The sequence below is a fragment of the Antechinus flavipes genome, chromosome 6 (assembly GCF_016432865.1).
Source record: "Antechinus flavipes isolate AdamAnt ecotype Samford, QLD, Australia chromosome 6, AdamAnt_v2, whole genome shotgun sequence".
NCBI lineage: Eukaryota > Metazoa > Chordata > Mammalia > Dasyuromorphia > Dasyuridae > Antechinus > Antechinus flavipes.
In genome coordinates, this window is record NC_067403.1 from 222,632,664 (window position 1) to 222,655,829 (window position 23,166).

The following is a 23,166-nucleotide window of genomic DNA, read 5'->3' on the forward strand; positions in this document are numbered from 1 at the left end:
CTTATCCTTTACATACATATTTCCTTTATAACTCCAGCCAAAAAAACAGTCAAATCAACAATAATGCTCCTAGGAAGGATGGATTAATGATTTCTTCTGGGTTGCCAGTTACCATTCCCTTCGACTCCCCTGTATAAAATACTTTTCTTTGGTGACCACTCACCTATGTATGTTTTCTTCCCCATCAAGAATATAGGCTTTTGAATATGGGCAATACTACATTTCCCTCTATCTCCTCATAAAATGAGATACTAAAACAATAGTCCCAAACAAAGATAAACCAAGGAAAAATATAGTTGTCAAAATACTCCATTAAGTGGGTTCCATGGGAATAACACTCATTCACATTAGAGGAGGAGTGGTATTTCTGGCACCATGAATATAAAGATTTGTTTCACAGTTCTGAAAACATTTTCCTTGAGGATCCCAACAAGTTGCCCCTTGCAAACCAAGATAATCAGCTAGGTCAGATCAACAATATTTAGATTTCATTGATTCCTTGTCATCATGAAGAAAACATTAGCAGACTGACTTTCACAGAATTTCATAGTTGAAAGGGCCATTGGAAAAGGATATCTCTTCCAAATCAAACTTGTAGAAAAATCCCTTCTTCTACATCCCATTTAACAAATGATAATCCAGCTAAGCTGAGACAATCTCTAAGGCAGCCCAGTTCACTTTTGATTATTTCTCATTGTTAGGTAGATTTTCTTATGTCAAGCCTAAATTTGTGCTTTTGTATCTTCCAACTATTGTTCTGAATTCTCTACCTTCTCTCCCTCATATCATGACTGCTTCCCATTTTCCTAACAGGTCTACACATTGCCTTGATTCCTAAGTCAAAGTTTTAATATAAGTGGTTCTACTGTACATCACTGGGTGACCATTTGAGGCTATTTGAATGGTTCATTACTGACAATTAAAACCGTAATGGACAAGACACTGTGTGCTAGACACACAAAAAGTTGCCATACAGTGAAAATATAACAAGTAGCATAGAATCTGTGCTATGATAAGTTCAGAGGAGATCATAACCTATGGTCTATGGGTAGATTGAAAAAAGCTCTCTCCTTTGAGAAATAAAGGACTAGAGCTAGATCCTGAAAGAGTAGTGATTTAATGAAGGAATGAGAGAAGACAATTTCAAGCAGAAGTAAAAGTGGGAACTTTTGCTTACCTGGTTTAAGAAGAATACACTAGTAGGCTTTTTGAGAGGATGCTATTTAGAAAAGAATGGTTCAATTTCAAAATGATTGCTCACAGATTTTTTTCCATATATGAAATCTGAGCTGATGTACAGAAAGCTTTTTAGGTAAAAACCTAGTTCATGAAACCAATTACACTAAAGAAATAATTTATCTTATTTTCCAGGAGTTTGTTCAGCATGTTTTCACAAAATCTGTTTCAAATATGAAACTCTGACTATTTTGACATTCCAGCAATCACTTAAGATCTTCTTATTTCATGACACTTAAAATGAATTTCCCCTGATTCTATTTAGTTGACTGGAATTTTTTGACATGATGGGCATAAAAGTTGAGACTGAAAACAGATTATACAAGATTTGGATCACCCTAGAAATAACCCACAAAGACTGAGCATATGCTGTGTCCTATCCTGGTTCACATGATTTTCCTGTATTCTATGTACAAGCTAACACATCTACTGCAACTCCCAGATGTCTTTCTTTCAATATAATTTGTTTTTTCTGCCTCTGTACATTTGTGTTCTTTCTTTCCCCCTGCACCTGGAGAGAAATCCTGTCTTACTTCCATTTTTCAGATCCTTTCTCTTTCTACCAGGCTTACTCAGTTGTTAAGTCTTCCATAAAAGAGTCCCTAAGTTCTCCTTTCAAGTTTTTGGTGCTCCAACCTTCCTCAACCGTCACAGAATTTTTAGTTTCTTGAACTTTCCTTCTCCTGACTGCTTTATATCATACTTATCTCAGAACATGTTGTATTTCTGTCTCCTTAACCAATCAAAACAAATGTTTTTGATGAAAGGGGTGAGTCATATTTAAACCTTAGGATCTCAACAGCTATCACACTGGTACTTAATGATTGACTGCTGAACTGAATTAATATCAGTAAAGTACTAATGGGGGATGGGAAAATGGCCACTATGTTCCTGATATTAATGTCTTAAGTGAGCTCTAGAAAAGCCTAGTTATACCATCCTCAATTAAGTATGTGGTTCTAAAAGGATCTTTCACTAAAGGTAGAAAAGCAACATAAAATCAGCCGGAATATCATCTTTGTCCATTCCTTGAATATACTGAAAGTCACCAGATATCACCATAACCTCTTCATGTTATGGAGAAATGGAGTGATACCTGGAAAGCTGAATGACTTTAAGATCACCAGTCATGAAGACCAGGGAAAGAAGTTGACTTTTACTTTGCCAACACTAAAGCTGGGGCTCTTTTCTGGGAACCCTATTATGTGTAATCATTTGGAAAGCACCAATAGTCATGATAACATTTTGTGCTCACCAGAGGTACTTTTTCACAGAAATTTAAAGCATCAACACATGTAACAATTTAAGAATAGATGATATTTCTAATTGAAAACAAGGACAATTATTTCAACAGCACAGGACCTAATCATAGCAAGAAGGCATCATCAAAACAGAATAATTTCATTGGAATGATAAATTTACTCAACGGAGAGATTATGAATAAGATCAGTGAGTCCTTTCTCATAGAAGGTTACACATTTAGTCTTAGAATATACCACATTTTAGTTTAAAATACTTTCATTCCTATATATTTATTAAAGTAAAGAGAAAGATACAGATATGTATTTGGGTACTTTCAGGGAAATCTTCATTAGATTTAGGTGTTTTAAAATGTCATATGGTTGTAACCTCATCTTTAGAAGACTCAACATAAAAAGATATTTTCAATAGCTGCTCTTTTGAGGTATTAATAGTCTAAACATAGAAGCCTCAGATCAGAAGAATCCATCAATAATTTTCTGTTTTCCCTTTTTAGATTAAGCATGTTTCACATTTTTTTTAAGGGGGGAAAAAAACCTTTTTACATCTGATTTTTGCTTTTTATTAGAGACTAGAAGTAGAACCTAGGCCAGTATAATGTCAGCTTCTTGAAAGCAAGGGCCGTTGTAACATCAATATCTAGTTCAGTCCTTTGCACATTTATGAATCATATAGTTTTGTGTTTTCCCCTGCTTTACCTTTCTCTATTTCTTTCTCTTCCCCCTCACTTTATATTTCTTCTCTCTTCCCCTTTTCTTCTGTCTCTTTCTCCATCATTTTCTCTCTCCTCGTCGTTTCTTCTCTTCTCACTCCTGCTTAGGTCACAGGGCAATTCTACATCTTCTGCTGACGGGGACTGGCTTTCTTTTTGATTATCCAGTGCTTCTCATCAGTTCTCTTCCTGAGCTAGTTGCTGTTTCTAATTGCTCTTTCTACTCCTGGCACTGCCCTCCTTGCCCTTTCTCTTCTTTCCTGTCCACTTTCCTTTAGGATAAAGCCTATCACTATGCCCCACAGCTCATTCCTAACTAGAAGTCTTGATTCTCTCTGGCCTCGTTTATTTTGGATGAAGTTTTTTTGAAATTTTTTTTTGCTTTTTCCCCTAGCTACTTTTGGTTCTACAGCTGTTCTGGAAACCTGAGGATCCAGAAGGTTGGATTCCAGAAGGCTCAAGTTTTAAAATAAGCAAAATAGTTGGTTTTTCTTACTGCTGAGTTATATTGAAAGATGGAGGAAACAGTATAATGGAGAAAAAAAATCATTGGATATTGAGTCAGAAGATTTGGTTTTGTGTTCTGGTTGTACCTTATAATTTATTAATCTGTGTAAATATTGTGTAATATAGGGCAAATCCCTTAGTGTCTCTGGGTCCTAATTTCCACATTAGTAAAATGAAAGGGATAGATGAGATGAATTCTTACTATTCTGAGTCAAATTCTGTGATTCTCTAGAGTCTGAAAAAAATTTTTTAAAATAGTTCTTCCTTATTAAGTATTGCCTAAGGAACATAAAGTTGTAATAAAAGTTGCTACTTCTAACATTGATACAGGGCTATCCCTTCTTGCTTGATCATTTGAGGTGGAATTTCCTAGTTTTAGATTTATACTTTATTATCCTAAAAAGCCAAAGACATTGAAAGGCATTTCTTATATATTAAATAGAAAGAGCAAGAATAAATATTTTATTACTTTAGCATTTAGAGCCAGATTAAAATTAACAAGAAGATTAACCCAAAAATCAAATTTGAAATAAGTTACTCCCAGTCTAATACAGGAATCAATCTATATAAGTTTCTCATTACTGAAGTGTAATAAGAAGCATACAGATACCTGAAATCTTTTGTACTACAGAAATGGCAAAGCTTTAGATTAGGGGTCTGTCTACTTTGTATTGAAGGCAAATAAATGAGGCATGGAAAAAAATCACTGGAGTAAAAGATATTTGCTTAAAAATGACAATTCAGAGAACTCAGCTTTGATGAAGTGAACTTGAATGTAAAAAGCACTCCATACCTTTGAAACAGGCCCATTTTTGCTCAGGAGACACATCTCATTTTCAACCTGATGAAGCCAGTGAGTATTTTCACGAAATCGCTTCATTTCTTCTTCTCTTTTCTTCCCCAGGTGAAAACGACGAGTCTGAAGCATTGCGAGCTTATGATCCCGCTTGCAAGTAGCCTGAAAAACAACATATTTAATGGGAAGTCATGGGGCAGAGATGCCGAGGAGCCTATCAAATGAAACATGTCTTCATGTTTCATAATGAAAAAGTCAAGGTTAGTCGAATGCTCTTTGATCTGTAGAAGGTTAGAAAGTAATGTACTCTGTAGGCAGGCCACTTAGCCAATTAAGTTAGGTTATGCTTTCATATTTAGAACTATTTTCTTTTTGAAATCTTTACAATTGCTGGCAGGAAAACAGGAAATTGAATCACTTTTATAAAAATTTCATTTAAAGTGTTTATGGCTTTAAGAAACATGATGGCTACATTAAAGATTGAAATTATTTCTACTAAAATACAATCCATTTAAATAGTCCAACAAATGAAAGCATCTTTCAGATTCTCGCTGTGGTGCTTAAATCACCTCATATGATACTGAAACAATCCTGGAATCAATGATTAAACAATTTTAAAGTTGGAAAAAGCCTCAGAAGTCATCTGGAGTAAGTTCCATTCACTCCATATCTGATAAATAACATCCAACAAGTTGTCAATCCTTCAGACTGTCTGAATTACTTCTAGTGACAGGGAGCTCAGAACAACAGGGACATTCCAAGAGATATGTTAATTAATACATGGGGGATAGGGATGATTTTTTATCCTTCAATTACCACGAATGAAAGACCTTAGAGATTATCATTATCTAGCTCACCCAGTCACTTCTACAGATGAAGAATTTGAAGACTACATTTACCTAATATCACAGAATCTTATTGGAATCTCCTTTACAACCTTCATGACATGTTTATCTAGCCTTTTTTCAAAGACTCCCAAGAGGGAGGGTCCCACTTCTTAGTAGCCAACACCCATTTTACATAATTCTAATTATTAGGAAGGTTTTTTTGAACAAAGGCTAAATCTGCCATTCCTGATTCTGTCTCTTTGGTCCCAAGCAGAACAAAGGGTCTGTCTCTTCCGTGTGGCTGGACTTCAGATATTTGAGGTCATCTCTTAAGATCTCACACAAAGTCCTTGTTCCGTCACCTCTAATTCGACAGACCCACAGTTTTGTGTGTGAAGCAAGAACTCAAGGCCCTTGACCCCCTTATCTGTTCTTTCAGGTGCTCTAACACAAAAGGCAGTCACATAGGAGGAGCTAGAACCCAAATCTTTTCTTGACACTACTTCCTTCAGATAGTCTAAGTTGGACATGTTTCTAACTCCATGATAATAAAATACATTTCTGGTGACAGCAGAATGGGAGCTCTTTTCCAAGCAGGGACAGTCTATGTTCTCTCTCTGTCTCATGGTGTCTGACACATGATAGGTTATTTAGTGAATGGCTATTGATTGAGGGCTTCATTCTTGGTCACTCCATTTTGAACACTTATTCACTTGTTCAAAGTTTCTTCTTAAACTTAGAGCTCAGACCACACTATTTCCCACAGGATCTGATTATATCCAAATATAGTGGGACTACCATCTCTTTTTTTGAGCACTATATTTCTACTTCTTTGGCCCAATTCAACAATGTGCTATCAATTCTGTAGAAGGCTGTGCTGTATTGGTAGAAGCAATGCAAAACTAATTAAGAAGCAACAGATCCCATTCTTCAAACGATTCATAATCAAGATAGACAGTAATAACTTTTTTTTTGGCTGCCACACCACAGAACTCATCTGGAGAATATACTTCACTTAGAACTCAGCATGTACTGTTCTTAGGTACAGTTCTATCCTATAACAAATGATTTTTGGAAATGTGCAAGAATTTACAGTGATCTTTAGGAAATCCATTTTGTTAGATTTAGGTCATCATTCCATCTCATTGAAATCTTTCTGGGTCCCAATTTTGTCATCTGTCAAATTAGTTATTCCCTTCTAGCTTTGGGTCACTGTCAAGTTTCCAGGCTTTTTCTCCAGTTTGAATTTACCTTCTTTGTTGGCCTTGCAAGTGATGAGATGTACCAGTCTACAAACACAATTTCTTGGTTTTTGGCATTTCCACTGGCTAACTCCATGTCTGGCACGCAGTCCCTCCTCATCTCTACCTCCTAACTTCCCTAGCTTAATAAATGCTAGCTGATAGCCTGACTATAGAAATCCTATTTAAAAAAAAAGTAGGTTTGACTCTATTTAAGGACTGGCTTCTGATTCATACTTATACCTAGTTCTTGACTCTGATTTATGATAATTGATCCAGACCTCAAAATAGATCAGCCTTGCCCTTTAATTTGGTCAGTAGGGTATCTTCTCAGGAAAATAGTATCTGGGACCAAGATGTCTACCCTCTTTTGGCCAATGAACCAGATCTCATAAGTAAACCTGGCATAACAATTAACTATATACATTTTCAGATTTGGTTCAAAAAGCAGCTACTGACAAACAAGCAGCAGCTAGGTGCAGTTGGGTAGCTGAAAAAGGAAATTTGGAAAAAATGAATTCTCTGTTAAGGGTCAAGGAAGAAATCAAGATTTTTATTTCCTTTGGTGTGCAAGGAAAGGAGGGACAAATCAGAAAAAAACAATTAAAAGAATCCTAGAACGCTAGAATTTGGAGTTGAAAGGGTCCATAAACCTCTTTAGTCATATCTATCTGATTTTAGAGCAGAAGCTTCTGAGATGAAGACCAATTAGGAAATGAAAATCCTACACACAGCTAGAGAAAAGGAGAGTAGTGATTACACAGGACTGGCATGGTAGCTTCATTAAGGACAGACAGATTTAACCTTATTTCATTTTTTGAGAGGATTATTAAACTAGTAGATGAGGGGAATACTATGAATATATGGATTAATCTGGATTTTAACAAAGCAGTAAAAACAACAAAATATCTTATTATTCTTTTAGGCAGGATGGGAAAATGTGGACTAATTGATAAAAACAATTACATAGGCTTGGAACTAGTTGAAAAGCCAGACTCAAAAAAGTAGTAATCAATGAATAAATGCCAGTGGAATGCTCCAGGAGTAGGAGCTTGACACCAAGGTATTTGAATTTTTTTATCACTGACTTGGACTAAAGGATAAATGATAAATTTATCAAATCTGCAGATGACACCAATTTCATGAGCCCAGCAACACTCTCAAGTATGGCTCAAATTAGGTTAAAATATAATTGAGAAATATTTAACGAGAGACAGAAAAAAAATAAAGCAGATAATGTAATTATGTGGTTCTCTATGTTCTCCATGAGTACAACTACTTAGAACATTTAAGAATTTAGTATGAAAAATCCTGAAATAAACACAATGTTCATTATTATTATCTTTCTAAGAAAAATCCTGCAAAAAGTATTTAGATATATGCATGAACTAAACTTTAAATGCTTAGATTCTATGATAAATTCCTATAAAATAAAACATAAAAGTGACTTGTATTGGAACTTTCCTTTAATAATGTTTTTCAGGGTAAGTTCAGGCTCTATTACTGATGTCTATCAGTTGCTTGAGGGCAGAGATGGTTTAATTTCCATCTTTGTATCCCCAGGTCTAGCAACCTGACACATGATAAAAGTGTTTAATGAGGGATTTTTCATTGATTATAACTGAATATCACTGACATTCGATTCTTTTTGGTAACTTTATGGAGGATGTAAAATAAATCCCAAATTTTGGATTATAGTACATAAGTAGTAACAAAGTTCTAATATATTTATGGCTAGAACACTTCCAAGTCAAAGGTAATTTCCAAATTTTCCTCCCTCTTTTCTTAAGTAATAAAAATGAACAATTTCCTCTCTTGTCCACTTTTGAGAATTGGGTAAGGTAAGATGAGAGGGAAAGCTATTATCACCAAAGTTACGAAAATGATCCTAGGAGTCAAGTTTTCTTCATGAAAGTTCAGCACCTACTAGAGGTACAGGATAAAATAAAATACTGACTAATTGGACAAATATAGGATTAAATGAATCATATACTTGTTCTTAACTGAATTGTTAAAAATGACATTCTTATTAAAGATATAATTATTAATGATAACTCCACTCTGATAGTATCCTTTGAGTAAATCATGTGATTCTCTTATACAAAAATCTATAGGATAATAATAAATAGTTTCTGCTCCTGACTCTTGGCCCAGTAATCCCTCTTGCTCATAAGTCTTTTGGCCTCACAGTACTTAATGTGGCTTTGAAAACCATCTACAATCTAACTTCCCAAATACAGAAGTGATTCTCTACAAAAATGATCTATTCCAACCAAACTGATTTAAAAAATATTACTGACATCTCCCATTGCTTCATTTCTGTAAATATTGAAAACCCCTTTATTTCAAGAAACAGTTTAAATAGTACCACTTGAATGTTTAAATATAGGTTTCTATACTTCCTCTAAAATGTAAGAAAGTGTTTTTGTAAATAATAGAAAATAAAATATCTATAGAGTGATTAAAGAAAGTACCTAAAAGCTGAATTACACAGGGAGAAAGAAAGATCAGCCTCCTATGATCCACTTTCTTGCCTTCGGGGGGAAAAATGACCTAGAAAGCTGGTCATTCATGACTTACATATAGTTAATAGCCATTCTACACTAGGTTAAGGAAAAATGGGAACTTAGTATTATGCATTCAAAATTAAACTACACAACAGATTAGAAAACATATAAAAATATGAGTCTTGGAAACATATCAAAGTTTTATTCAAGATTTCCATTTTACCACTGATGTGAAATAACACAAAATTAAATATTAGTTATTTTAAAAATGTCAGTTGGGAAATATAAAAGTTGTGAAAAATGTAGCCAAAATATGTTCAGTGTTTAAGCTGAGAATTTGTTAGCAGTTTAAAATAAGATATTAGTTTTACTATCTTCAAGTCTAGTCTTTCCTCCACCCTGCCCATCCCCCACTTTAAAGATACTTTAATACTATATATGTAACAAATATAGAGTAGGTCCATCTGATGGGGCAAAAGTGGCAGAGGACAGAGGAAGTAATAGAGGTAAGCAAAAATTTGATTTCATGGATACAGGAAATTCCCTTCCCCATACAGAGTGGAGGTGGGTTTGTTATTTATTTACTTGCCAGGAGGACTAGGAGTGAAAGACTGCCCATGCATCATCCTCAGCTAGTAGGCATCAGAGAAAGGACTTGAATTCAGATTTTCTATGTAAATTCTAAGTTTTAATTCTCTACCAAGCTAAATTTCCTCACCTTTAGACTGCATTATTAAATTGTGACCATTATTCCTAAAACCTTGGTTCTCCTGATTTTCATTCTGCTCTCTTCAAATTTAGGTTAATTTCATAGACTACAATGTCAGATTAATTTTAAAAGATCTAGTTTTTTAAAAATGGAGATGTATCAATAGATACAGGCAACCAGAGCCAAATTTCGATAAACAAAAAAAGATGCTCTTCCCTTGCCTCATGGTGACCAAGACAAGGAAAGCTCCTTAAGGCAGTCACAGAACAGAGTTATAAAAGGCCAAACTACCTTTTCGACTTTCTCTTCAGAACACATCATTTCTATCTGCTTATGGTATTGCTGCTGGTAGAATGTTTTTAGTTCATTTTCCTTAATCAGCATCTCCAAATTCAGATATTCTTGTCGGATTTCTTCACGGCTCCGGAACAAACAACTTAAAATCTCACGAAACCTACCAAAAACAACATAGCACATTGCATATTAAACTACAAGAAAATGAAAGGACTCATGGAGAATAGCACACACCAAAATAACCCCACATGACTCTAATGAATTGTGCCCCTTAGTTTATGTCATTGACTCCTAATATATTTGCTTCTAGAACACAAATGTACTCCAAAGAAGGCAAAAGAGTTTCCCTTAGCTAAAATTTAAAACAAGTGCAAGTAAAATTGTCTTTCTCAAATTTTATAGTAATAACATGGAATTATTAGGAATCCAGAGATACTTTCTTAGGGTTATTTTGAAGTATGTTATGAAACGCGATAGTTTGGAACATTATACATTTATGTTTATAAAAGGAAAAAAAAAGGGATGTGATATTCTCTTTGAAATTCTTCTACCGACTCCAATCATCAATCATATATGTCAGCAGGTTTGAAAAATACTTGGTGGGTTTTTTTTTTTTATGTGTCTATAATAAAGGAGTAATAAAAATATCTAAATGACACCATCTTCTCTAGTCTGTATCATCATAAGGCCTATTTTGTCTTTAACATTTGCAATGCAGCAAGGAAGGTGGGTATTCTCAATAGTCTCCCCAGAGATTGGAGACCTTTCCTCTGGAGCCCAGTAACCTACCACAGCCCATCGATTCAAAGTCAGCCCTCTTCCAGACACCCAAAAAGGGCTTGGTTGATGTAGACCCCTCACTGTTACCCAGATTCCCTTGAAGCAGGTTAGGACTCTTAGAGAAACCCTGAAATGAACCTGTACTTTCATATTCTTCCAGGGTCAGCAAAGAACAAGCCTCAAAGATGTTCTAATTGTTTAAAAATACAATCTGTGCTTTAGGTCACAGAAGAGTCAGGCGCCAGCTGCAGTAATAATGTAAACAGTCACGCACAAGCACAATCATTTAAGAGGAGAATTTTAAAGTGAAAGGCCTTCAAAAAAAAAAAAAAAAGCCTTTGGACTGGAGAGTGTACATTTTGAAACAAGTGTCCTCTGGTCAGATTCAAAGATGTATGGATCAGGTTCAGGGGTAAAAACACTGTGGTCTTGCGTCAACAATTCTCAATGAAAATCTGCTGGGAATGAGTACAAACCGCAGCCTGCTGACTTCACTGCAGTTCTGTCAAACTGATGATAAATAATTAATGGAACAAGACAGAGACACCAAAGTTTCACTGTATGATGTCACAGCAAGAGTAATGCCAGTAAGTGAAATGGATGAGTTTTCTTTAGGTTCCCCCAGGGATGGGGCCTTATTTTCCAGGCAACAGTTTTTTCTGAGGTCAAAGACGTGGTGGGGTCTCCTGTCAATCTGGCAAGTTTGTGGTCAACTTTTGGACTGGATTTGTGGTGGGGAGGAAGACAAAAAAAGTAGGATAGCAACAACAGAAAAACTTTTTTTGGTACTTCTTTTTAAAGTGGCAATAAAATCACAATATTTGTAATTTCTTCAAGGAGTGTAATATCACTGGAGGTGACATGGGCAGTGGTCCTACAAAGTCAGCAGGGATCAGAGAGCACAAAAGTCCCAGAAGAAGCTGAAAATTTAACTTTGGAGAGAGGGAAGTACCTGCCATGTGCCAGGCACCATGCTACGTACTTTGGAGACAGGTGCTAAAAATCACCCCCATTTTACAATTAAGTGAGGTAGACAGTGGTTGCCCAGGGTCACATAGGTGCTAGGTGTCTGAGGCCAGATTTGGACTTGGTCTTCTGGACTCCAGACCCAGAGTGCTATACCCTTTATCACCTAACTGCATACACAGACATTCATGAAATAACTGATCCTTAAAAGAAGAGAAATACTCTGATCATGAAAAAGAGCTTTAAAAAATTAAGTCATTTATAAAAAAAATAAGTTTTAGTTAGTTCTTTATGAATTTAACAATATAATAATTGTTGGTACATAAAATATTGAATTCTAATTTAAGGAATATTTCTTGTTCTTGTAGAACTAATACTTTTGCAATAAGCCTTTTAAAAGCAATACTAACACCCATAAAATGATCTCTACAAATGAGGAATATACCCAAACTGGGGCAAAGCAAAAAAAAAAAAAAAATGCTAATTATTTGGGAGAATATGAAGCAACATATTGGAAAATGTAAATGATGTAAGAACAAAAAATATCAATAAAAGATTATTTTAGAAATATTCATGGAAAATATTTTTAAAAACAGATTTGGAGAGAATGATAAAAAAAGAGCAGAGGAAATAGAAAACCAGATGCAAAAAAATATATATACCTGGAAAAACCTGGATTGTACAGAGAAAATAATAGACATAAAAGAAGAGAGACAAAATGAAAGAATTATAAGACTTCCATTAAGCTAAAGAAAAGAAACTGATGGTTTTATTTTAGGAATTGGTATAACAACATTTCCCAGAAGTAATGAAACTGAAGGATCATAAGCAAATCAACAGAATTTAAAATATGTTACAAAAGGTGAATTCAGTTTAACTGGATTCAACAATAAGCCTTTGTTGAATTATTGTAGAGCTCCAAGAATACAATGACAAGGAGAATATTTTTTACCAGCAGGAATGCAGAGAAACATTATACCAAAAATACTTTAAATTGCAGAAGAACTTTCTACAAAGAGATGTTAGCATATGGTATATGTTGAAACCAAGATAAAAAGGGAAATTCCCAAATTTGCTTGTCAGCAAAATGAAGTATTCTTTACAAAGACCAAAAATGTTTAATTAAAAATTCCTGAGTAAAACCAGTTTTTGTACAGTAGGGCCAATGCTGAGATATTTTTTAATACAAAAAAAGGAATGAGAGGAAACAATGAGGTGCTCCATCAAGACAGATATTAAAATAAATCGGCACTTATATAATTACCACAAGGAATAAGAAAAAATATATAGTGTTGTACTGAACAAAATAAAAATTATTAAAAAAAAAAAAAAGGAGAAAAATAATTTGGATATCACAGGTAAAGAGAGAGAGAAAGAAAGAGAAAAAGGGGGGGGGAGGGAGGAAGGGAGGGGCAGGCTACAAGGATCACTACTATTTTCACCTCAAATTTTACAAACAGAAAGGAAACAGCCCTTCAAGATCTAGGAAGAACAAATCAGCATGGCATAGAATTATTTCTTTATTAGAAAAAGTTACATCAAAATTGGAAAATGATATTCCAAAGAGTAAAGAACTTGATAGCATCCCAAAATAACATATTTTACAAAAGTCAAAAGACAATAATTAAATATTTTTGGGAATGAATACTGATGAGTCCTTCAAAAGAAACCAGAAGTGAATGGGGTATTAAACACAGAAGCTGAACAGAGAGCAATTAGCTAAATACTTGAGATAATTTCCTATTACCACGAACACCAATTGCTGACCAATGTCACTGTGTATATAGAACCTTGGAAATAGCTACCTGACAAGAGGTGTTGCTCTACTTTCAGATACCAATAACATCTGTTAATGGGAATGGCATTAAGGAGCTGAAGCACTTTACTGGTAAAGAATGTAGGGGCACTTGGGAAGCTGTGACCTCCTATGGTGGTGTTCCTCTCTAGTAAAAGAGGAATTGTTTTACTCTCCTGTGGTGTTTTTCTTCTTTAATATAACAATATAATGGTTCTCTCTGAGAGCAGGTTTCTTGGGGAGGTTTTCTGGAGGCAGCCTTAGTTTCAGTTAAAAGTAATAATCACTTCAAATGCAGCCAGGTGATAAAAGTTCAGATCTTTATTTCTTATCCCTTTCCTTGGGCCCAGTTAGCTCAGAGGCCTTTCTGCTTGGCTCCAAGAGCTCTTGCAGCTTTGTCTTTTGCTTCTGCCTCTGCTTTCTTCAGCCTCCAATTCAGCTGAACTCTCTTGACTGGCTCAATGAAGCTCTATTTATGCTCCTTCTCCAAGAGAGGGATTGTGGGATACGAGAGAGTGGGATTATGGGTTTCTTCGCAGAGTGCTCTCTGGCCCTAAGAGCTTCAAGGGAGGTATGAATTCGGATATCTCATACTAAACCCTGAAATCTCCCAAACATGTGAACTCCAAAGAATAAAGGTGTGAACACAAGCATTGTTTCTCAGTTCCACTTAGTACCTTGTTTCAAGTTCTGGCCCATAACATCTTCTTGTAGGATCAGATCAATCATACTGAACCATGCTAAATTAGATAATTATTGTCTCTATCAACTCTAATGACTTTACACTTTGTAAAGATTTCAACACTCTCCTTTTTCTGTCTCCAGCATTTAGCACAGTACCTGGCATATAAGTGCTTAATAAATACTCCATTCATAGTAATGAAATTCTAAGAAATAAAACATCTGTTTTCATGTGGCTAAGATTAGACATGGATATGGTCATTGCATGGGGAATTTTTGGTTGTTTATCCTAAAACAAAGAAATAAACAAAACCTAGAAAAGCTGAGAATCAATGAAAAAGCAAAGGGAACACCAATGAGCCAAAGAATCTAAGTGGCAAAAGATAGCACGAGAAGAATTAAGTGGAGAGTTCACAAGTATTTAAGAAATACAAAATCAAACAAAAAAATTCCAAGTAATAGAGATTTGAAGGAAATAAATTTCAGAAAGACATTGAGCAAGTCATGCCATGACAAAAAAAAATATATATATATATAGCCCTAGTCAGGAGGTTATAAAAGTGAATCCTATCAAACACATAAAGGACTGACACTATAAAGTTAGTCTCAAAAATGAAGCCAATTCTCTCTCTCTCTCTCTCTCTCTGAGGGAAGAATTCATAATATGGCCATGACATCAAAACTAGGGGGAGACAAAATAAGAAAACTATATACCATTCTCATTAATGAACAATGATAATTATTTCAAAAGATGCAAGGAAAAAAAAATCTTTGAAAATATTGTTCAATGATGCTAAGTGAAATGAGCAGAACCAGGAGATCATTATATACCTCAACAATGATACTATTTGAGGATGTATTCTGATGGAAGTGGATCTCTTTGTTAAAGAGAGCTAATTCAGTTTCAATTGATCAAGGATGGACAGAAGCAGCTACACCCAAAGAAAGAACACTGGGAAATGAATACAAACTGCTTGCATTTTTGTTTTTCTTCCTGGGTTATTTATATCTTCTGATCCAATTCTCCCTGTGCAACAAGAAAACTGTTCAGTTCTGCACACACATATTGTTTCTAGGATATACTGTAATCTATTCAACATGTAAAGGACTGCTTGCCATCTTGGGGAGGGGGTGAAGGGAGGGAAGGGAAAAATCGGAACAGAAGTGAGTGCAAGGAATAATGCTGTAAAAAATTATCCTGGCATGGGTTCTATCAATAAAAAGTTATTAAAAAAATATTGTTCAAAAAAGCTACAAATCAATAGATGGCAATCTACCATATGTATACATGAGCTCATGATGGATGTTAATAGTCCAGTAACGCCTAAAGCCTATGGAGTAGCTGGTTGGCTTTGTGGGGAAAGTCCTGAATCTAGAGTTTGGAAAACCTGAGTTCAAATCCAATCTCAGATACCATGTGATCCTGGTCAAGTCACTTAACTTTGCCCCAGTTTCCTTACCTTTTACCCAGTTTCATTACCTTAAAACGAGCTGGAGAAGGCAATGGGAAACCATTCCAGTATCTTTGCCAGGAAAATCCCAAATGAGATCACAAAGAGTTGGACATGACTGAAATGACTAAACAATAATCTACCAAGACACACATTAAGACTCACAAAATAACCACAAAACATCTTTAGCCCACACCAACAAAAACAAAGGGAGACAAAGAATTGGAAGAGGTATGCACTGTTCAAAGTTAACCCAAGCCAATGTTACTTGGGCTATTTTGCAGATTTAGTGCTATGTCAACCTACTAAGGTAATATATTTAACACTAAAAAAGATAATAAAATATATTAGGGGGGGAAAAAAGGTCTAACATCCCAAAGCAAAAAAAAAAGTGAGCAAATTTCTAAGGAAGAGAGCATGGCTCAACCAGAGTTGAAATTACATTATAGAACAGAAGAAATCAAACCTGTCTGTTACTGGTTAAAATATAGTGATCAATGGTGCACATTATTTAGCGGCAAAGAATCAAAACACAGTGGCACAGGATTCAATCAAACCAGCTACATATATTATTGGGGGAAAAAGCCTGTGTTTGACAAGAACTTCAGATAAAATTAGAAAACATTTTGGCAAGAATCAGGATTAGACCAATATATTACACAAGATACTAAGGAGATTACAAGAGGATGACATTAGATATACTTTACACTTATGGAGAGGATAAAATTTCTTAACCAAACAAGATAAAAGAATATATTATAACATGTATGATGGTTAAAAAGATTTGTGTGAATAAAATCAATGTAGACAGAATTATAAAACTAAACAAAACTAAACACCAGACGAGGAAAATGAATTGCATCAAGTATTGGTATAGTCAACATACAGGGAACTGACACAAATATCTACCACAAAGAATCATTTCCCAGTATATAAGTGGTAGAAGCATATGAAGTTTTCAAAATATGAGCTGCCTATTATAAATGACTACAGGAAAATGAGCTTCTGAATCAGTAACAAGAGAAATGTAAATGTTGAAACAACTTAGAGGTTTCTTCCTACATTATAAAAAGTGGCAAAGAAAAGACAGTCAATAGTGATGCTTGGAAAGACAGCACATTGATACACTGTTCGTAGAGCTGTGAAATGAGATGACCATTTTTGATTCATTGTTAAATTAAGGAAAGAAGAGGTATAACAAAAAGATAGGCTATTTTTAAAAAAAAAAGAAAGGAATTTCAACTGCCAAAGATATGGAAAATTAAAAAATAGAAGAAATTACAGGAAATAAATGAATTATATCGTATATACCTTTTGCATAATAAAAAAGAAATGCACCCAGAGTGAAATAAGGGAAACTGGAGGAAAATAAAACTTTGATATAACCATTTCTAATAAAAGTACTGACATTCAGAACTGAGGAGTCAGCAAACTTATAAAAGGTTCAAAAAAAATAGTCAAAGAATATGAACTAGCAGTTCATTAAATTAAAAATGCAAATGATCAAAGAGCCACTAAAAAACTGTGCAAACTCTTTTAGAGAATGTCCATAAAAGAACGCAGAGTTGTATATCCACTGAAGTGGATATTTAATTTAAAGACGATAAAGAGCAATGGTGTTGTAGAAAAATAGGTTCACTATTGAACTCCTAGTAGAATTCTGAATTGGTGCGATCTCTTTGGAAAACAATATGGCGTTTAAGAAGAGTTTTACAACTTTTCATCTCTTTTGATCCAATGATTTCAGTGCTAAGGATATACTTTTAGGATATTATTAATGAAAAAAAAGAGAGCTAGTAGCACAAAAATATTCCTAATAGGATCTTAAATAGTAATTACTTGGACAGGATTGATGTGTCCAACAATGGGAAAACAGATGAACAATGTGACATTAGAATATTTACTGTTCCTTCACAAATATAAAATTCAGCAAGACATGAAATGATGCTCAGTGAAGAAAACAAAACCCAAACGATTAAATACAACCATTGCTACTTTATAACAACCATAAAATCCAGGGGAAAAATATGGGAAAAAAAATTTCAAAAGAAACAAAAAGAATTATTTTGCTACTAACTCGTCAAAACTTTATATGCACATTAGCAAATTTCTCAGTAAGTAGCAAATAATTGAAATGTAGTTTTATATACAATCTTTTAAAAAATTATTCTGAAAAAAAAAAAAAAATTATTCTGTAATTGTGAAAGACCAAGTTATTCTGAGTTATTATAGATACTCAAATCAAATATACTATCTCCCTCCAGAGAAAGAACTGAAAAATAGTCCGGTTTTAAATAAATCAGTGTCAAATGATGGCCTTCTCTAATGTGGAAGGGAGATAGTAAAAAAGAAATTAAAAAATAAAAATAAACCTTTCTATGTATTTGAATCTGCTTGGTGATAGTTTTATAAACAAGTCGATAAAAAAATAATGATTTACATTACATCTTTGTAAGTCTCTTCTATTACCTTTCTAAACAACAGCCACTGATACTTATATTGATACTTATAAAATAATTTAAGAATCACAAAGCATTCATTAAGTCCCAAAGAATCCAAAAGAGTAAAGATAAGAGTTCACAGATGAGAAAACCACTACAGATATTTTAAGTGACCAGTGTCTGGCACAAAGGAGGTACTTAATAACCACTTGTTGACTGTCTTGTCCAATGTCATAGAGATAGAAAGTATTGGAAACAGGATTCAAAGGTTGTCACTCTTTATTATAAAGGCATTTCTTTCCACTATATCATACTCATAAGTCCCAATATTTTTCAATATTTTTATTACTGGTCATCAGTGAAAGATCAGTCACTAAGACTATATTCGAACTTAGGCTTTAGCTATGAGGAAACTATGGTACCAATTAAAGAACAAGCAAAAAAAGAGCAAATGCCGTATTTCATAAGAAAGCAAATTAACTCAATAAAAGTGAATAAGTGAAACAAGTAATTCTTTTTTTTTTTTTAATTTAATTTTATTTAATAATAACTTTGTATTGACAGAATCCATGCCAGGATAATTTTTACACAGCATTATCCCTTGCAATCACTTATGTTTCGTGAAACAAGTAATTCAATGAAGATTTATAAAAAATAGTATAGAGAAGGTAAATAAACCTGTGTTTCTAGCAGAAAAGTTAATGACAACTGAAAAATTTTAAAATAAAGCAGGTATTTTGTGGCTAATGGAATAGTTTCTATTGTTCTACTGTAATAAAATGACAGCTTATGGATTATTTTCTTATTGCTAAGCAATTTTTATAATATGAACAGATGATGTAGGTATTAGATACCATATTGCTGCAAAGAATTAAATAAAGTATAAAGAAATGGAAAAATGGCTAAAGAATTCTCAGCAAAATCTGCAAAATGAGGCTTCATACCTTTAAAATTCAATACTTCAACAAGCCTACCTTTGTATTTCTGTTTCTTCTTTGTTGGAAAGCTCAAGGCTTCCTTTGCTATTTTCATGAATAACAATTTTCTGTTCTTCATAGGCTTTCAGTTTTTCTTTTAACATCATAATCTAAATAAGAGAAAAAACTTCAGTTATATAAAACAAAACTAGCTCTTTTATTCCTCAAACACTGTAATATGTCAACTATAAAAAACCAAAGTAGAATCAATAAGCAAGATATGAATGAACTAGAGAAAGAACTAGTTAAAAGGAAGAGACAGCTACTGGCATGGCAAACTGTTACAACTAAGACAACTGCTGAGTAAAAATAATGCATGGTTGATACATACCTCTTTCTTTTGCTCATTACAAATCTTGACATATTGTGTTATATGATTATCCAGACTAACAACATTACTCTTCAACTGTTAAAAGATGAAATAGATAATATTAACAAGAGTTATGCAGACCTCGTCAAAGTTGTATGATCATCATGCCCTAGTTGGTCCAAAAAAAAGGGGCAAATAAGTTAAAAACCTTTTAAATAGGATTTTTAAGAAATCTGTTGCTAAAGCCTTTTCACAAAGGAAAGCCTTTTATTTCTTTGCTGGGAAAGAAATAAAAATGGAACCTAATGATTTGTATCATTTCAAAAACTTGTAGATCCATATTTGATTTTGGAATGATAGTAGTGTAGATGACAATGGAATATGGGAAAGAAACTAAAATATTTGTTGAATGGACAAGTCCTTTGGCTGGTAGTGATGTTAATGGAACCAGGAAAGAGTTTATGGAGAGAATACCTGAGTTGAACCTTGAAGAAAGTTCTAGAAAGCAGAGATGAAGAAAAAGTATATTCTGGGCCTGGGTATACACAAGTTTCAATATGGACAAAGGTGGGAAATGGCGGGGGAACATGAAACTCTGAGTGTCTTTAATTCCAATTAGTTTTACCAATTTTCCCTCACAGATCATTGATTAAGTATACGTAGAGGCCTGACAAAGGCTTTGTTTTATTTAATCCTATTCCCAATAAAAACCATGACTCGGTCATGATGAGAATGATGATGGCAAATGAAAATGTCCCTCTCTGCTAAGTAATAAACGTTCCTCTTAAGGTCCAACTAATGAAGATGAACCTCTCTGGTCTCCAGATGACACCTTTGGGCAAGGCTCTCTAGAGGTCTTCATATCAGCTTCTGTCTGCCAGGATTTCCTTTCTGCTAGCAGTCTATTCAGCACAAAGAGTTCTAAGATTTAATGCCTCAGAGAATAAAAACATACTAAAAAAGTAATCTGGAAAAAACCTTTTTGCTCATTCTTGGACTAGGGCTTTAGTAGCTGAGTCTGCTCTAAACCACCTCTAAAAAAAGTTTTATATGAAAATTATTTTCAAGTTCAAATCCCTGACACTTCTTTTTTTTATTTCTCAAGTGATTTACATTCTATCTTCCAAGTAGCTTGGAACAAATTTTAAAATAAATCTTGATTATTATCTTTAGTCCTAATGATTCGATGATTCTCATTTGATGATCCCATGACATGGACACGACACAAGCCATTCTTGTATAATGTATTATCTACATGAATTCCCTCCCAGAATCAGCACAGAACTAGCTCAGAGCTCTTTAAGGATTTGACAATAGACAACCTGTATCCACAAAAGGAGGTTAAACATCCTCAGTCCCTTGAAAGAGTCCTCACAGGGTTTGGCCTCCTAGGCCTTTACTTTCACATCTATGGTGACAGTTGTCTCTGTAGCTTTCCGAGATCTTTTTCAGAACGGAACCCAAGAGTCTAGGAGTGGCCCAACAGGGCATTATAATAAGGTTATCACCTTAGTCTAGGAGTAGTAGGACCCCAAAACTGTAGTCTGGGGCCACTGGGGCCAACCAGTAGGGCTGGGGGAGAGGATGTGAATGGGGCCTAAGGGCCTTCAAGCCCACAGCTCACCCACAAGGCAGCATGCTTCTTCAGCTAGGCCAAGGTGGACTTTCCCGAGATTCCAAGCCTTTGGAACCCTGTGGTTTTGCCATTCTTTCTCCATCATGCCCGGATAAAGCCCATTTTAAAAAACTTACAGATAAGGCTTTAACCTCTCTCACAGATAAGGCTTTACCTCTCTCCTAAGTCTCTGTTCAGTTACTTCAGTTTGTGTCTGACTCTTTTTGATCCCATCTCATCTGGGGTTTTCTTGGCAGAGACACTTAAGCAGTTGGCCATTTCCTTCTCCAGCTCATTTTACAGATGAGGAAACTGAGGCAACAGGGTGAAGTGACTTGCCCAGGGTCACATAGCTAGTCCATCCCAGACACCAGATTTGAAGTCAGGTTTTCCTGACTCCAGGCCCTAGCACTCCATTCCTGGTGCCCCTTAGCCGCCCTTCTCCTCATTCACTTAGATACAACTGGATTGATCTCTCCTGACATGATTGTTTTGGAGTCAGCCATCCACTGCTGGCTCTGTCTCCCACCACTGCAAGGCTGATGAGAATGCTATTTGTATTCCCATCTATTGTTAGACTGAAGTAAATGTGAAGGGGCCAAGCAGAGAGGTTAGGGACACTTCTCAGAGACCTTTTCCCAAGCGGATATTAAAACTTTAGTTATTATTCTGGGACCTGGACACTGAATCACTTTATAATCCAGTCATCATACAATCCATAGCTATTTATCTTTCCATAATAGTGTGAATTGTCAAATAATTTGCCAAAATAAGGTGAACAATTATATCTGCTAATTTACATATTGTTGTCAAAAAAGAAAATGAGGTTTGATTTAAGATCTGTTCTTGATGAAATTCTTCCTTTTCTTTCTAAAATCATCACTTCCTTCCTAGTCCTGAGCCATTATTATGTTTTAATCAGTGAGTGGCCTACAGTCTAAAGGGTCCATTTCTACTCTTTTACTATTTTATTTTTCTCCAAAAGTTCTTCCTACTTAACTTACCTGCTCTAAAGTTGTGCTTGTGCACCATGTAACTTGGGGGAGAGGGGGCAAGTGATCGAGGCACAATCCTGGTTCAAACCTGGCTGTGACTTAATATCTATGTTTTTTAGAAGTCATACCCTCTTCAGTGGACCTCAGATTGCTTAAGGTTAAATTGAGAAGATGAGAACAGTGCCTTTTAACTCTGGAGTCTATGATTTTAATAAATTATCCAAATATCTCTGGTGATAGGTCCATATCAAGAATTACATTCCTAATTAGAGATGTGGAATCGAGTTGTTTTACAATCCATTTGGGAGCTTACTGCTTTAGATCTGTGAATTCATCAATGATCAGTACGTATTGGCAGGTTCCCAAGTTCACAGGGTTGGAGATGGGAAGGACCTTCATGGCTATAGAACTTCATTTTAAAGATGAGGAAACTGAGGTGAAGAAACCATAAGAATCTTGCTCAAGATGAAAACAGGTACTAAGAGATAGAGGCAGGAGGTAGTCACCAAGGTCAGGGTTCATTTTATTGCTAAGAAAGCTGGGGAGATAACCCTAAGTTCTCAGGATCTACCAGGCTGAAAAGGCTTTTTGAAAACCCATCTGGTAACAAACTTTGGCTGTCAGAAGATAGTCAGCAGCAGGAGGGGAGACTTAGGTAATGATCTTTATTTGAAGAATGGTGGCCCATGAAACAGATGAAAAGTACCCCATGTCTTTCCATCTTAAGGGGATATTTCCCCTTTTGCTGTGGTAATAGGGAAGTCTCAGAAAATGGCCAAAGAGGGCTAAGATTCAAGTAATAATGATAGTTAAAAGATTTTAAATACATACATTCATAGATTTCTATAACTAAAAGTTAGAGAAAAATAACTTGCTAGCAATGCTACTCAAAATAGCCTAACTTATTATTTCTTCAGGTTTCCTTATGGATAAATAAAACCAAATAGCTACTCAAGGGTGAAGCAAAATGAAGACAATCTCTCCAACTAGTTCTTGGCCCTCTGACATTCCCCCTAAATAAGATTCTCTATAGATTAACAAGTACGTTGGTAATCCTTTCACGAGT

General features: G+C 34.9%; 1 protein-coding gene across 4 annotated transcripts in view; it reads right to left on the reverse strand.

The window, feature by feature from the left end:
- The window catches only part of KIF18A (kinesin family member 18A), a 99,787-nt gene that overhangs the window by 47,499 nt on the left and 29,122 nt on the right, over positions 1-23,166 (reverse strand). For all 4 annotated transcript variants that reach the window (XM_051964355.1, XM_051964358.1, XM_051964356.1 and 1 more), the window contains 4 exons: positions 19,512-19,586; positions 19,178-19,290; positions 10,087-10,249; positions 4,509-4,673 (listed from right to left, as the gene is read on the reverse strand). In XM_051964355.1, the coding sequence (XP_051820315.1) occupies positions 4,509-4,673; positions 10,087-10,249; positions 19,178-19,290; positions 19,512-19,586 (516 nt within the window). The remainder of the gene's footprint in view (positions 1-4,508; positions 4,674-10,086; positions 10,250-19,177; positions 19,291-19,511; positions 19,587-23,166) is intronic.